The sequence below is a fragment of the Filicampus tigris genome, chromosome 6 (assembly GCF_054856515.1).
Source record: "Filicampus tigris isolate MCC_2025a chromosome 6, RoL_Ftig_1.0, whole genome shotgun sequence".
Lineage (NCBI taxonomy): Eukaryota > Metazoa > Chordata > Actinopteri > Syngnathiformes > Syngnathidae > Filicampus > Filicampus tigris.
In genome coordinates, this window is record NC_141222.1 from 12,844,327 (window position 1) to 12,856,657 (window position 12,331).

The window sequence follows — 12,331 nt, forward strand, 5'->3', positions numbered from 1 at the left end:
ATACCACCTAATACGTAACCTAGTGCATAGCACCCTCGCCTGTTGGACTCCTCCACCTACAGTCACTTGCCCTTAATGGCAATTGTATTGTATTGTAATTCCGGTTTTGCGCGACCAGCTGTGGAAAAAAAAGCCACAGAATAGCTGCACCTTTATATAAGGCGCATGGTTCAAAACCTAGAAAAAAAAGTAGCGGCTTATAGTCCGAAAAATATGGTATACTTGTAGTATACTGGATTTGTGGGGTGAAGAGGGCAGTACTTTAGCCACTGCTAGTGATGATGCAAATGTAAATGTACAAGCATAGAAACTAGAGATGTCACAATATGAGCAATATTGTGATGTCGCGATATTAAAATGGCCACAATATTGTCGTCGTCATGCCAGGATAATAGCAGCAAATCTGTTTAAAAGCCCAAGTTGTTTTCCATTCGTGCAGTTCCAGCACGCTCCGGTGGTTAGTTTATTAGTGCAGTTTAAGATTCACAATGTGAGTATGCGCATTATCAATTAAGTGCGTATGCACTGCTGAGCCAATAGTAGCGCATGACTGGCCAAGCTTATTTCTTTGTGAATGCTGTTAAGTACAATAACAATATTGTGTTGTTGTTTTTTTTTGTTTTTTTTTTTTTACAATATCGTGAGCTTTTTATATAACGCCAACCTTTCCACAATATTGTGATAATTATCATATTGTGAGGTTCATATCGTGATATCATCGTATTGTGACATCCCTAATAGAAACACATCCAAATGTTGTTTTTGTCTAACCAGTGGTGCCCAAGTCCGGTCCTCAAGAGCCCCTACCCAGCCTGGCTTATATGTCTCCCTTCTCCAACACACCTGATTCAAATGATCAGGATCATTCTAAGGCTTCCGAAAAGCTTGCTGATGATCTGATCATTTGAATCAGGTGTGTTGGAGGAGGGAGGCATAAAGCAGGCTGGATATGGGCTCTCCAGGACTGGACTTGGGCATCCCGAGCTAAACAAATCTTTGGTTGTGGCCCCCTATACAGCATCATGGGAATTCTTGCATTATCTGTGTGTACCAGTATCTCTTACCATCATTCAATTTACATTTTTGTTTGGAGTGTGCCACAATAAGGAATAAAACTGAAAGCACGCCAGTCACACTAAGCATTTTCATATCAAGGAAAAGTGGTACAGTAACTTCAGCAGATGACTGTGTATAACATATGGTTGATAGTTCCTCTACTTGAGACTGACACATTATTGGCTATAGACTCTAAATGCCGGACTTTTGAAATTACTATCTAAAGCAGCATTTTTGCACTGTGTTGTTAACACGAAGGAGAAGCTCTGCATCCTGGTGCTGACATAGTCTCTTAAGAAACTAAATCATCTGTTTTCCATAAATTGCCTCAAGTTTGAATCCTAAATACAAAGGAAGGACGGTCAGTTGTCCTCAGTAGGACAGCTGTCACTTACCATCTTGGTGAACACGCATGGCGGATGCTGTAATATCTGTGGTGACATTGAAATATGGCAGCCACAAGTCCTGAAAACACACATAGTGCCATAAGCATAAAGTCCATTATTTTTCTTCTCTAATATTAATGTATTTAAGTGCTGTTCACTGCAAAATCACCTCAGCTTGCTTGTCCTGAAATACTTTGTAGATGCTGGTGTTGAATGCAGAGCCAGAGAACATGGAGGTGATGGGATAGGTCAGGTCCAGGACTGTTTTGAAAACTGAGTTCATGGCCTATTAAAATACCACAAGACACAGCACTTAAAATGTGTGTCATATTCCACAACTATAATCAGTGCATGCTGTGAATAAGCATAGGCCACCATATGCAGTATCTTTTTTCTGTCCTTCCACCCTTTTGTTTTATGTTTGTTTAAAAAATAAAATAAAAATCGACATACAACAAAAACCCATTTTCAGAGCTGAAGTACGTACTGTATATAAAGCTAAAAATAGCTAACGTAAACATAATTAGAATAAAACGGTGAGAGGCAATTTTACCGGACACAGATTAAATACAAGAAAAGACAATGCCAACCAACCGGTTACAATATCTGAATAACACAAATACGAGTACCGCACCTTTGACCACTCTCTGGCTCTCTGCTTGGTTCTGACGGCACTCCTCTCTTCAGCATACAGTGCACCAATGAAAGATCCGATAGATGTTCCACCAACAATGTCAATGGGAATCCCCGCTTCTTCCATAGCTTTAATTACACCCACGTGAGAACAACCTCTACAGAGGACAACCATATTGACATCAAGATGTTGCAAACGTACAGGGTACATGATGCACATCACATTTCTCTGGCTCACCTTGCTCCGCCTCCTCCCAGCACAAGGGCTATACTGTTTCCGGTCAGCTCTCGGGCCAGCCGAGAGAAGTCACTGTGCCTATCTGCTGTTTTCTCAAAAACCTTTTCGTAAACTTCCCTCTGCAAAACACAGAGAGCGTGTGTAACAACATTTTAGTAGGACCAGCGTCAGGAATGCAAAGTATACTAGGCTATGTGATGTGTACTGTAACAGTTCTAGATGGTCTTTTGTACCAGTTTGCTAGGGCTGCGTCTGGAAAAGACCCTGCGAGGACACTTCAGGTGAAGATGCCCTGAGCACCAGCTACGCATGTTAAGCCACTCGACTGTCCTGGAAGGACCTGGACTATCCTCTCTGTGAAGAAGGATCAGCTGTTTCAATGCACGGACTGCTGTGTTCTCCAGCATCTGCTCCAACTGAGGGCAAATATTAGAAGAGTGCATTCCTATCACGGGAAAGATTCACTGCCTAGTGACAAATACTGTACACTGCTCTTCCTGGAACACAAACCTCTCCAAGGGTAGGCTCCTGGTCTCCCAGGCCAACAATAAGGATGCAATCCGCCTGACGAATGCAACGCTGAGTCCATGGGGTCATGCTGTTGTCAGTCTGGTACAAGACAATTCGATTGATGTCCTCCTGCTGGGCCAGCCAGCCAGACAGGCGGTACTCATGGATGCTGATAGATGGGAATAGAGAATATCACTGGCCAAGTCTCGAAATAAGCGGTTTCGCATTGCTGTTTGCGACATCATTTGTGTATACTGCCCCTCAAACGCCGCCACTGCGACTGGGCCAGTGTTTATGTGACAAAATGCAGGGCTGCCAAATGTTACAGATCACTCTCTCTCTCTCTCCCTTTTTCTCTCTCTAACTCAGAGGCGAGCAGTGTATGGCTGCGCATGCTCTGTCTCAGAATGCATAGAGATGTCGTCGTATTCGTTTACGTACTTGCAAATGGTGGTGACCCATCAGAGCTTGGCTGAGAAGAGAGACCTTTTTTTCAAGCTACTTTAACTTGTTTTTATTAAGTGTTAAAACAATCGCAACTACTGTGATGAAAACATGAATGAACTCCATCATGAAAAAAAACATGATGTTTACATCGTTCTGCACGTGTCACACTGCTGTAAATTGATTGAACCCATGGAGCATGCAAACAGGTGACTACAAATCGTCAATCTACTTGTCTTAAGTTCCCATGTAAAGCCCGTGAGTTGACCACTTTATCCTCAAATGATTTTTAATATTGTATCTCACCAACTAAAAGGTGTGAAATATACAATTTCAACCGTTTCCGCTCTGTGTCTTCATTTGAGGGCCTTCTACACTTCCAATGTTTTACTACTGAATATTTGCATTATTCCAAGTTATCTGGTTTAAGCTCATAAACACATAGCCATGAACATACTGTATTAGTATGTTGCATGTTACAATGCTAGCTGCTCATGTGAAGATGCACAAAGGCTGTTAAAGACTTTTTGTATTAATGCCTTATGTTTTTGATACAAGAAATGCTAAGCTTAAGTTTAAATTTATATTTGTTTGAAACTGCCGCATTTAAATATTTCAACACAATAAAATAGAGTCTGCTGCTATGCACAGTACGGATTTAACAAATAAGATCGGTTGATTACATAAATTACATAAATTACATTTTTTTGTTACAAAGTCGGAAGTATTCAGTAAACATATCCTTTACCCGAACTTGAATACTGAAATATTTAATAGCTGCAGCCCTAAATTCAATCGCCCTATTATATTGCCATTAATATTTTTATTGTTTAAAACCCTTACTTCAGGTCCCTGGGATTAACCGGAAATAAAAATGCTCCTTAAAATGACTAATTTGCCCCTAAAATGGAGACTGTGAGTAGCAAAATTGCTCTTCAAAAAAAAAAAAAAGCCTTTGCTAGCTACTGTAACAACATAAAGGAAACAGGAAACGGCTATAATGCCAGGAAGAATCACTGGGACATAGTAATTATATGAGAATTAATATAGCACTCAAGGTTATTTCAACGATGAGATAAGAATGAGAGGATGCTGACCTGTCCAACACAGATGCTCCAAGTCGCTCTCTGATTATGTCACTGGTCAACAGCAAAGTTGGCCCTTTATGGTAATAAAAATAACATCATAAAGCAGAAAAATCCAAATAATCTTTGACTAAGAATTGGATCCAACTAAAATCACAGAGGCCTACCAATGGCACTGAGGGCATGGCTGAGCTCCAGGTTGAATGCATTTATTGGCACTTCATCACATACTGGTAGCACAGCCACAGTAGAGAGGTTGCTGGCAGGGTTGGTTACATCAGGATTGGTGGTCATACTGGGAAGACTCAGGGGTGAGCCTGCAAGTGAGCCAAGGAAGAAATGTGAGGGGGGAAATCTCAAGTGTCACTCACTGCCAAAGTGTGAAATTTACATCCAATCACCGATCACACGCTATGATCCCGATCGGGAACAATTTACCTGAGAATGGACCTCGACCCTGCTGGAGGTTCCCCAGAATTTTCTGGCCCAATAAGTGGATCAACCTCGTCACGACCTGAACACAAACAGTGAGCGTCAGAACCAATTGAGTAGACCGGACTCTAGACAATTATAAGAATGCTTATTTTTACCTGAGGATATCTTCTTTTGATGTTGTTGAGTGTTCCCTCAGGAAGCTTGACCAGTTCAGTGTCTCTTACAGCATGCACAGTGGTGGCTCGTGGCTGTCTGGTCAACGCCTCCACCTAAAAGCACATGGATATTGCTAGTATTCTTTGGCATAATAGTAACCATGACTGTTTGTTTTGCTATGGCTTCAAGCTCTTAACACAAGTTTCATAGTCAGATATTAAATTTAAAGGTTTCATGTAATGTGCGTCACAATTTACTCAAGCATTTTTAATTGTGCAACCCAAATGTCGCAATGTGAATGACAGACTAATTAAAACGAAATAAAAATGTCTACAACTGTTCTCCATAATGTTCAAGTTCATGAATGGTAAACAAATATGTAGCTGTGGAACTGGCATACAGTGCTACGGATTAGAATTACAGTGAAAATAAGAAGTCTAAGAACCTCCGCTAAAATACCAGGTTTTTGTGATGTAAAAAAAAGAAATTAAAAAAAAAAAAAAGAAACCACAAATGAGACCAAGATAAATCATTTTAAAACTTTTAATGTGACCTATAACCCATGCTGTGCAACACTCAATCGGAAAACAAACTGAAATCCTTTGAGAGTAAAAATGATCAGCAAACAATGACCTGGTTAAGAAAATATGCGCACCCTCAAATTAATCCATTGGGACCTCAAGTTACGAACTTAATTGGTTTTGTGAGCCTGTTTGCAACTTGAACCGCTCATAAATCAAGGTCATATTTAATAAAAATACAATAAAAATACAAAACGTGAGAGGAAGAGCACACATCCAATAACATTTTCTTTAGCAGTTTCTCTCCTCTGAGGAGCCATTCTTTACTGATTAATGATTTATTTACATTACAAAAAGTTCAACATGTCTGTCAACAAGTGACAGCTTCCGCATTCATTCAAGTCTGTCAGTGTGGCACATCTGGATGTGGCAATTATGCCCACTTAATTTGAAAAAAAAAAAAACACTGAGCTGTTTACTTCTTCTACACGTTGTAAAAGGTTTTATTTTTCAATGTTGTTGTATAAGTTATGGGACACAATAATGGTGGAAAATATTTTTTTCATTATTTATATTGGTCTCTTTTTTTTTTTTTATACATCACAAAAACCTGGCATTCGAACAGCGGTGTGCACAGCTTTTATATCTGCTATTCACGATCCAATAGTTCATTGAAAGGAAACTCACCACTCCAATAAGGTCTCCTCGTCCATATTCCCCGACTAGTTCTTTCTTGCCATTTGCCTTGCGGATGACTGAACGCAGACGTCCATTCAAAACGATATATGTGCAGTCTGACTTATCATCCTGTCTGTGTGTAGACAAAAAACACATACTGTATGTGTATATGTTCCAATTACATTTATGTGATTGAATAAACTTTGACAGCAATGCATGTACACCGGAAAAAGATGGACTAGAGTACCTATAGAGTGCTCTACCCGCTTCCACAGCCATCCAGTCAATAGCAAAGTCCATCTGTCTGACAAATGGTGACATACGGATGGCCACAGTGTGCGCTGCACTCAGCACCACGCTGGGCTGCTCCCTCATAATCCTGAGCAATGGAATCACAGAATTGATAAAGTTGCAAAACAAAGTGAAAGCTTTAAATTACGGTTCAGTTCAAGAGTTGACTCATGCTTCACAGAACTATGCTGTATGTATCGCTGTATTAATGCACCCTTGTTAGGACTCAATCAGGCAGTATTCTTTCAGGAGACCTATTTGTTTGTTTGCTTGCTTCCAAATGTTGCATGTTCAAAACACTCACTCATAGAAATCAGATTTTGAAATCTTGAGGTAAGTACAGTCTCGTATGGCCTTGATGGTGAAAATAAGAGGCTCTCCAGTAAGCACAGCGAGCTGTCCCACCATCTCCCCTGGGTGGGTCACAAACAGGCAGACGGCTTCCTGCTTATTTATCATCCGCTGATAGACATGCAGGCATCCAGACAGGACAAAGTGCAGACTCACATCCTTGGAGAGCGAAGAGAGGAGGGGAAAAAGAAAGCAAGCATCATATGATTTTATTTACGATATTCCTTTTTAAACTAAAGAGAGACTGCTGTATTTGCATTGTGATCGTTACCTGGTCTCCCTGTCTGGCCAAGACAGCTCCAGCTTTAGCATGATGTAAAGTAACTTTCCCATTTAACAGAGAGGGGTCCTGGGATGGAAAGGATTTATTGTAAAAAATAAATAAATAGGAACAATAAACATTAATAAGGAACACTATCGGATTTACTGAGTAATCTACTGATTTGATTTCAACAAAGCTTGTGCTTAGTAAGTGAAGCATTAGCTACTCACACAGGTGCATATTTTTGCCCCAAATGGATAAACGGATTCCCACTGAAATTGTCGTCAAACGTTTCTGTCTGTGAGTGTGTGTGTAAATAACAGTGTACTGCACCTATATAGGGGGCCTGCTGACTGACCTGCTTTCAGCATTAAGAAGATGCTGCAGGGTCATTAATGTCAATCAGCTCATTCATGCAGCAAGTGATTTATTTCTCAATCCGTAGGCAAATAGTTACCGTAGATTTGTCAGTTTCTCAAATGGACTTTACAAAACAATATGTTTCCCCCAATTCCATTTCCCAGTATAATTCTTTGTTGCCCTCCCTTTGAAATGACCTTCCGTAAAATGTTAGGCATTTTCAAAACTCCTCTTAAAAGTATTTTTTTTCTATGGCTTTTGACTCAGCATGAGACTTTGCATTGTTTTAGTGTTTGTTGTATTTGCGTTATAGGTGTGTTGTTTTTAGACTCTCTTTGTTATTGTACAGTATGACTGTTTTTTTACTTCATGTACAACACTGTGTGCAGCAATGGTTGTTTTAAAGAGCTCTATAAATAAATAAAATTGAGCTGAGTGGACTGTGGACGTGAAAAGATAGGAAGCCCCTGGAAAATGCCCAGTTTTACATGGAGCAAAAGGAGCAAGACTTTAAATAAATTCTCTACATCTCAGGAAGGCATTTGTTATTACTGTCCCCGGTTTCAATGGGAAAATCACAATTTAAGAGATATATACCTCAATCCTCATGAGCTTCAGGACCTCTTTCTGTGCATCCTCAAACAATGCTGAACTGGATCGACAGGTTACAGTTGTGAAAATATTATCCACCCCTGTCTCTTCCTCTGGATACAGGTAAATCCCTGAAGGAACCTCATCCACTGTCACCTTCTTCTCCCGCTGGTCCTGGGAAATAGACTGCCATGATCCGCAATATGTTTAATAAGCCTCAAATGAGAATTCACTGATAGCGGTGAGGGAATCTATAACATGCAACAGTGACTTTGTTAACATAATTTCCACGGTAATTACACAAATGCTTTCGATTTTATGATCTAGAATAGTGGTGGGCGATAAATATCATATCACGATTTCTAGAAAAATAAAATTACGATCATGATTTTAATCATGATTCTTTTTTTACATCGTTTTTTTGGGGGCTAATTTGCACCTTTTTGACCATTTTCCTCATGTTAAACATATTTAAAATGTATATAAAACTGTAAAAGAAAAAAAAAAAACATTTTAAACCAGCTAAGCTTTGTGAACAGGTTTTAATTTGAATAGGGACAATTTTTATCAAAATGTGCAGTGAATTTAAACATAAAAGGTAACATAACGTAAACATAAAAACACAGCTTGTAACGCGGGTCTCGCACTTTGAAGAGTCTTTTAATTCCCCCGTTTTCCGCAGTTTTAATGGGAATCATGTCTTCAGCAAAGTAATAAGTCACTGCCTCAGTTACTTCTTTACACCGCTTGCTTGTTTTTTCATATGGAGTGCCCTTGTTAAATGACTCTGTTACCGTGGGTTGTGTTAGCTTGGAGCTAGCGGCTGCCTCTGGCTACCATGTGTCAGATCTCCATTTGCTGTCGGCGTAGCTTTTTTGGGTGCTGTCTCTGTCTCCGCAAGTGATTAAAACAGGTTTATCGTGTTGCCATCTGACGTCCAAACAGAGTCTCTGCAAACTTTGCAAATAATTGGTTTGCGCATTCTCCTCTGAGGAAAAGGCAAACCAAATCGACACTGTGGATGTGGAGTTTCTTTTCGGGACCAACTCTGCCTCGTAATGACTTTCCGCTATAGCTTCCAAACAGGAAGTTTTATTTTTATTTTTATTTTTTTATACAAACAAACAGGGAGGTGGGGAGTGTCACTGTGCGTGCTGTGATTGGTTGGTTGGGTATGCGTCAGCGGCATTGAGCCACCATAGAGCTAAACTGTATAGAATGTGCCCTGTAGACGATCAAACGATCTTTCGGCTTCATGAGATCGTCAACATGTTAAACCCCTTAACGATCTAATATCGTCATATCGCCCACCCCTAATCTAGAATAAATAAAATCAACACATTTATCACTGGTTAAAATGTATAAAGTACTGCACACTGACCCGAGTAAAGTTGGGCAGGGTGTTGCCGTCTTCTGCAGACACAGAGATCCGTCCCCTTTCATACGCCATGTCAAAGTCTGATCTCAGACCTTTCTGTATACCTGCACTGACAGAAGTACACATTAAACATTTCAGTCCATTATGACGTGCTGTCCAAACAGCATGTGGCTGCAAGCTAACAGAGATGTAAAAATAGACAATTCAGTCGGTTAAAAACAGATTGCCTGCTGACTCAGTGCATTTGTGAGTAAATTGAGACAAGATGATTATTATTTCAGTACATATGCTTTTTGGGGCATTTTTGTTAGGTGATGTGCGATGAGATTTTTCTAAATATGTATGTGTGTTGGCTCAATAGAGGTTGGAAAACACTGCTATAGAGAATTGATAATGGTGTTGTGGATAATGGGTACATTTCTTGCCAAATACCAATCCCAAATATAAAAAAAATATATTTCAATAAGTACCATGTATTAGATAGCTTACCTTAAAAAGTATTTACACAAAGCTTTCCACTCAGACACACTGTTTCAGAAAGATTTCGCACAACATAAAACAAAGAAAAATAGCTCACCAGCAATATCCACAGGCATGGAGATGGTCCTACAAAGGGTAGCTCCATCCTTGGCTTGATCTCCTATTATATACAACAAGAAATGGCAGTTGAATAGGCCACCAAGATTAAATGTAAAAGGAAAAAAGTGTAAGCCATAAATATGTAATTGATTTTCTTCGTATCACATATTGGTAGTGGATGGTCTTTGAAACACATTTCAAAGCCTCCAGTCTCACCTTACCAGCTAAATCACCTTTTATCGCAGCTTCGCGTTGCTCCTCAGGCACTGTCAGGCTGCCAAAGCGCTTGCCGTGGCGAATGGGACTGGTGCGGGTCGGGTGAGGAGATGGAGGTGGCTGACGTGAGGGATGCAATTCCTGTCATATGGTGTGCACGTGAGACAAAAGATACAAGAGAAATAGAGAGACAGACAGAAGTTCGAACCTTAGTAATGCATAATAATGATACATGAATGCTTACAGTGCACCTGAGTAGGGCAGGGCATTTAATTAAAAATTAAACGTGATTTCGATTTCGGATTCTCGCCATGTTAAAAACATGAGAAAAACGGTGGATGTCCCTAACGGTGCTGTTTTTTTTTTTTTTTTTTAAATACTCGACGTGAATGTACCCTGTATGCACCATGTTTCTTGCACAGTGAGTGATATGTTATGTGATACTGCACTCCGTCAGCGTGCTTTAATCTGTTTAATGACACCCCAATCAGAGTAGTCTGTAAAATCAAACACACCACAAAAAGAATTAAAAACACATTGTACATTTAAATACAAGACATGCTAATGTCGCCAATGCTAAAGCTAAAGCCAAGGTAAAAATCGCATTGACATGCTAACAGGAAATCAGCAGCAACTTCTGGAAGTGATATTGCTTCAAGTAACGAATAGTCACACACACAAACACAGTAGGAACACACACACACTGGTAATATTACAATACTCAAATGCATATATTAACATATCAATCAATCAAAATAATTGTGATTATTATTTTTCTCCATAATCGCCCAGCCCTATTCTTGGGTGTGCGTTATTAACTCACATGACTGAAGAGCTCATTTGTTAGACCCAGGTAGTTGTGAAGGGCCAAGACTGTAACTCTCTGGAGACGAACCATGATAATCTGAAAGATGGAAGCTTGACAGATGAGTTTACCCAAAACATATCTGGTGAATAAAGTCATACAGTGAAAGAACTTACATTGGATCTATTAAAAAAATAAAGCATGAAAATATGGGCATGCGGACTCAAAATTTGAATCTACGGAGGACAAACCTCACCTGTACTACCCGGACCAGACTTTCAGGGTACTTCTCAAATATAGACAGGAAGGCCTCGACTGGTAAACGAAGAACAGTGGAGACCTCAGCTGCCCGTGCCGACACTGTTCTGTAAGGCTTCTGGTGGCCCTGGACAGACAAAATCAACAAAAAAAAATAGTTGTTGTTGGTTTTTTTTTTGGTTTTTTAACGTGTACATATAAAGAGGTTGAATACTATTCATTTAAATCAAATCAACATAACATAGGATCAATTTGTGTAATTAAAAGATAAACATGACAGTATATATATCATTTGGCGAGAAATTCAAAGCAGTATGAAGCTACTCTCCTATTTGTTTTATGGTGCAACTTTTATACTTTTATGGGTGACCGTGTCTGTATTCCTGCACATGCATGTCAGAAACCTGCTCGTAACATACCGTGATGACATCCAGAATGCTGAGGAGGCTGTGGACACTGTCTCCAGGGAAAACCTCCTTCACCACACTTTCTTTGCCATCCTGGAAGAAAAGAAAGAGACCACAACAACCTGTTCAATATTCAAAGAGTGTTGTGAAGTCTGAGCTGAAAGCGGAGCAAACTGCCATAACGCTCCTCTAGCTTTCTGTGTTATGTTCTTTCCATTCCATTCTTGCTGCATGGAAGTAACAATGTTGTGCGCTAACAACAACTTCACAGCAATAGACAACTTCTGTGCATACCGTTCCAGTAAGGCACAATTCTAGTTTTCCATCTTGAACCACGTAGATGCTGCTGTCTGGCTGGCCCGGCCTGAATACATACTCCCCTTGCTGGAACTGTACAAACACCATGTGCTTGCAGAGCTCTAGAAAGAGGGGCTTCTCAAAGTGGCCCAGCACACTGCAATGAAAAGTCAAATAATGAGACTTCAATTCAGGAGGCATTTTGTTCACATGAGCTGTGTGATAGTGCTCAACCTACCGGACATTTTTAAGCATATAAAGCACCTCAGAAGGAAGGTGAGAGTTGGCCACGTCAAATTCAGTAAGATCTGCCTCCAGTACGGAGGGAGGAGGCTCCTTGGCCTGCAACGTAGGCACTTCCTTCTTAAAGCGCAGGATCCTGCAAATGGAGACC

The 12,331-nt window shown here is 40.1% G+C and overlaps 1 protein-coding gene across 6 annotated transcripts in view; it reads right to left on the reverse strand.

The window, feature by feature from the left end:
- pnpla6 (patatin-like phospholipase domain containing 6) overlaps nt 1-12,331 on the reverse strand; it is a 31,912-nt gene that overhangs the window by 13,897 nt on the left and 5,684 nt on the right. For 5 of the 6 annotated variants that reach the window (XM_086032957.1, XM_086032951.1, XM_086032956.1 and 2 more), the window contains 23 exons: nt 12,176-12,316; nt 11,935-12,094; nt 11,653-11,733; nt 11,232-11,360; nt 10,994-11,074; nt 10,176-10,311; nt 9,953-10,015; nt 9,379-9,479; nt 8,004-8,183; nt 7,056-7,133; nt 6,738-6,943; nt 6,390-6,521; nt 6,152-6,275; nt 4,943-5,056; nt 4,791-4,866; nt 4,520-4,669; nt 4,365-4,428; nt 2,824-2,992; nt 2,547-2,729; nt 2,314-2,432; nt 2,077-2,233; nt 1,612-1,728; nt 1,452-1,521 (listed from right to left, as the gene is read on the reverse strand). In XM_086032957.1, coding sequence (XP_085889083.1) covers nt 1,452-1,521; nt 1,612-1,728; nt 2,077-2,233; nt 2,314-2,432; nt 2,547-2,729; nt 2,824-2,992; nt 4,365-4,428; nt 4,520-4,669; nt 4,791-4,866; nt 4,943-5,056; nt 6,152-6,275; nt 6,390-6,521; nt 6,738-6,943; nt 7,056-7,133; nt 8,004-8,183; nt 9,379-9,479; nt 9,953-10,015; nt 10,176-10,311; nt 10,994-11,074; nt 11,232-11,360; nt 11,653-11,733; nt 11,935-12,094; nt 12,176-12,316 — 2,831 coding nt within the window. The remainder of the gene's footprint in view (nt 1-1,451; nt 1,522-1,611; nt 1,729-2,076; nt 2,234-2,313; nt 2,433-2,546; nt 2,730-2,823; nt 2,993-4,364; nt 4,429-4,519; nt 4,670-4,790; nt 4,867-4,942; nt 5,057-6,151; nt 6,276-6,389; nt 6,522-6,737; nt 6,944-7,055; nt 7,134-8,003; nt 8,184-9,378; nt 9,480-9,952; nt 10,016-10,175; nt 10,312-10,993; nt 11,075-11,231; nt 11,361-11,652; nt 11,734-11,934; nt 12,095-12,175; nt 12,317-12,331) is intronic. The other variant, XM_086032955.1, reaches the window with a different exon arrangement.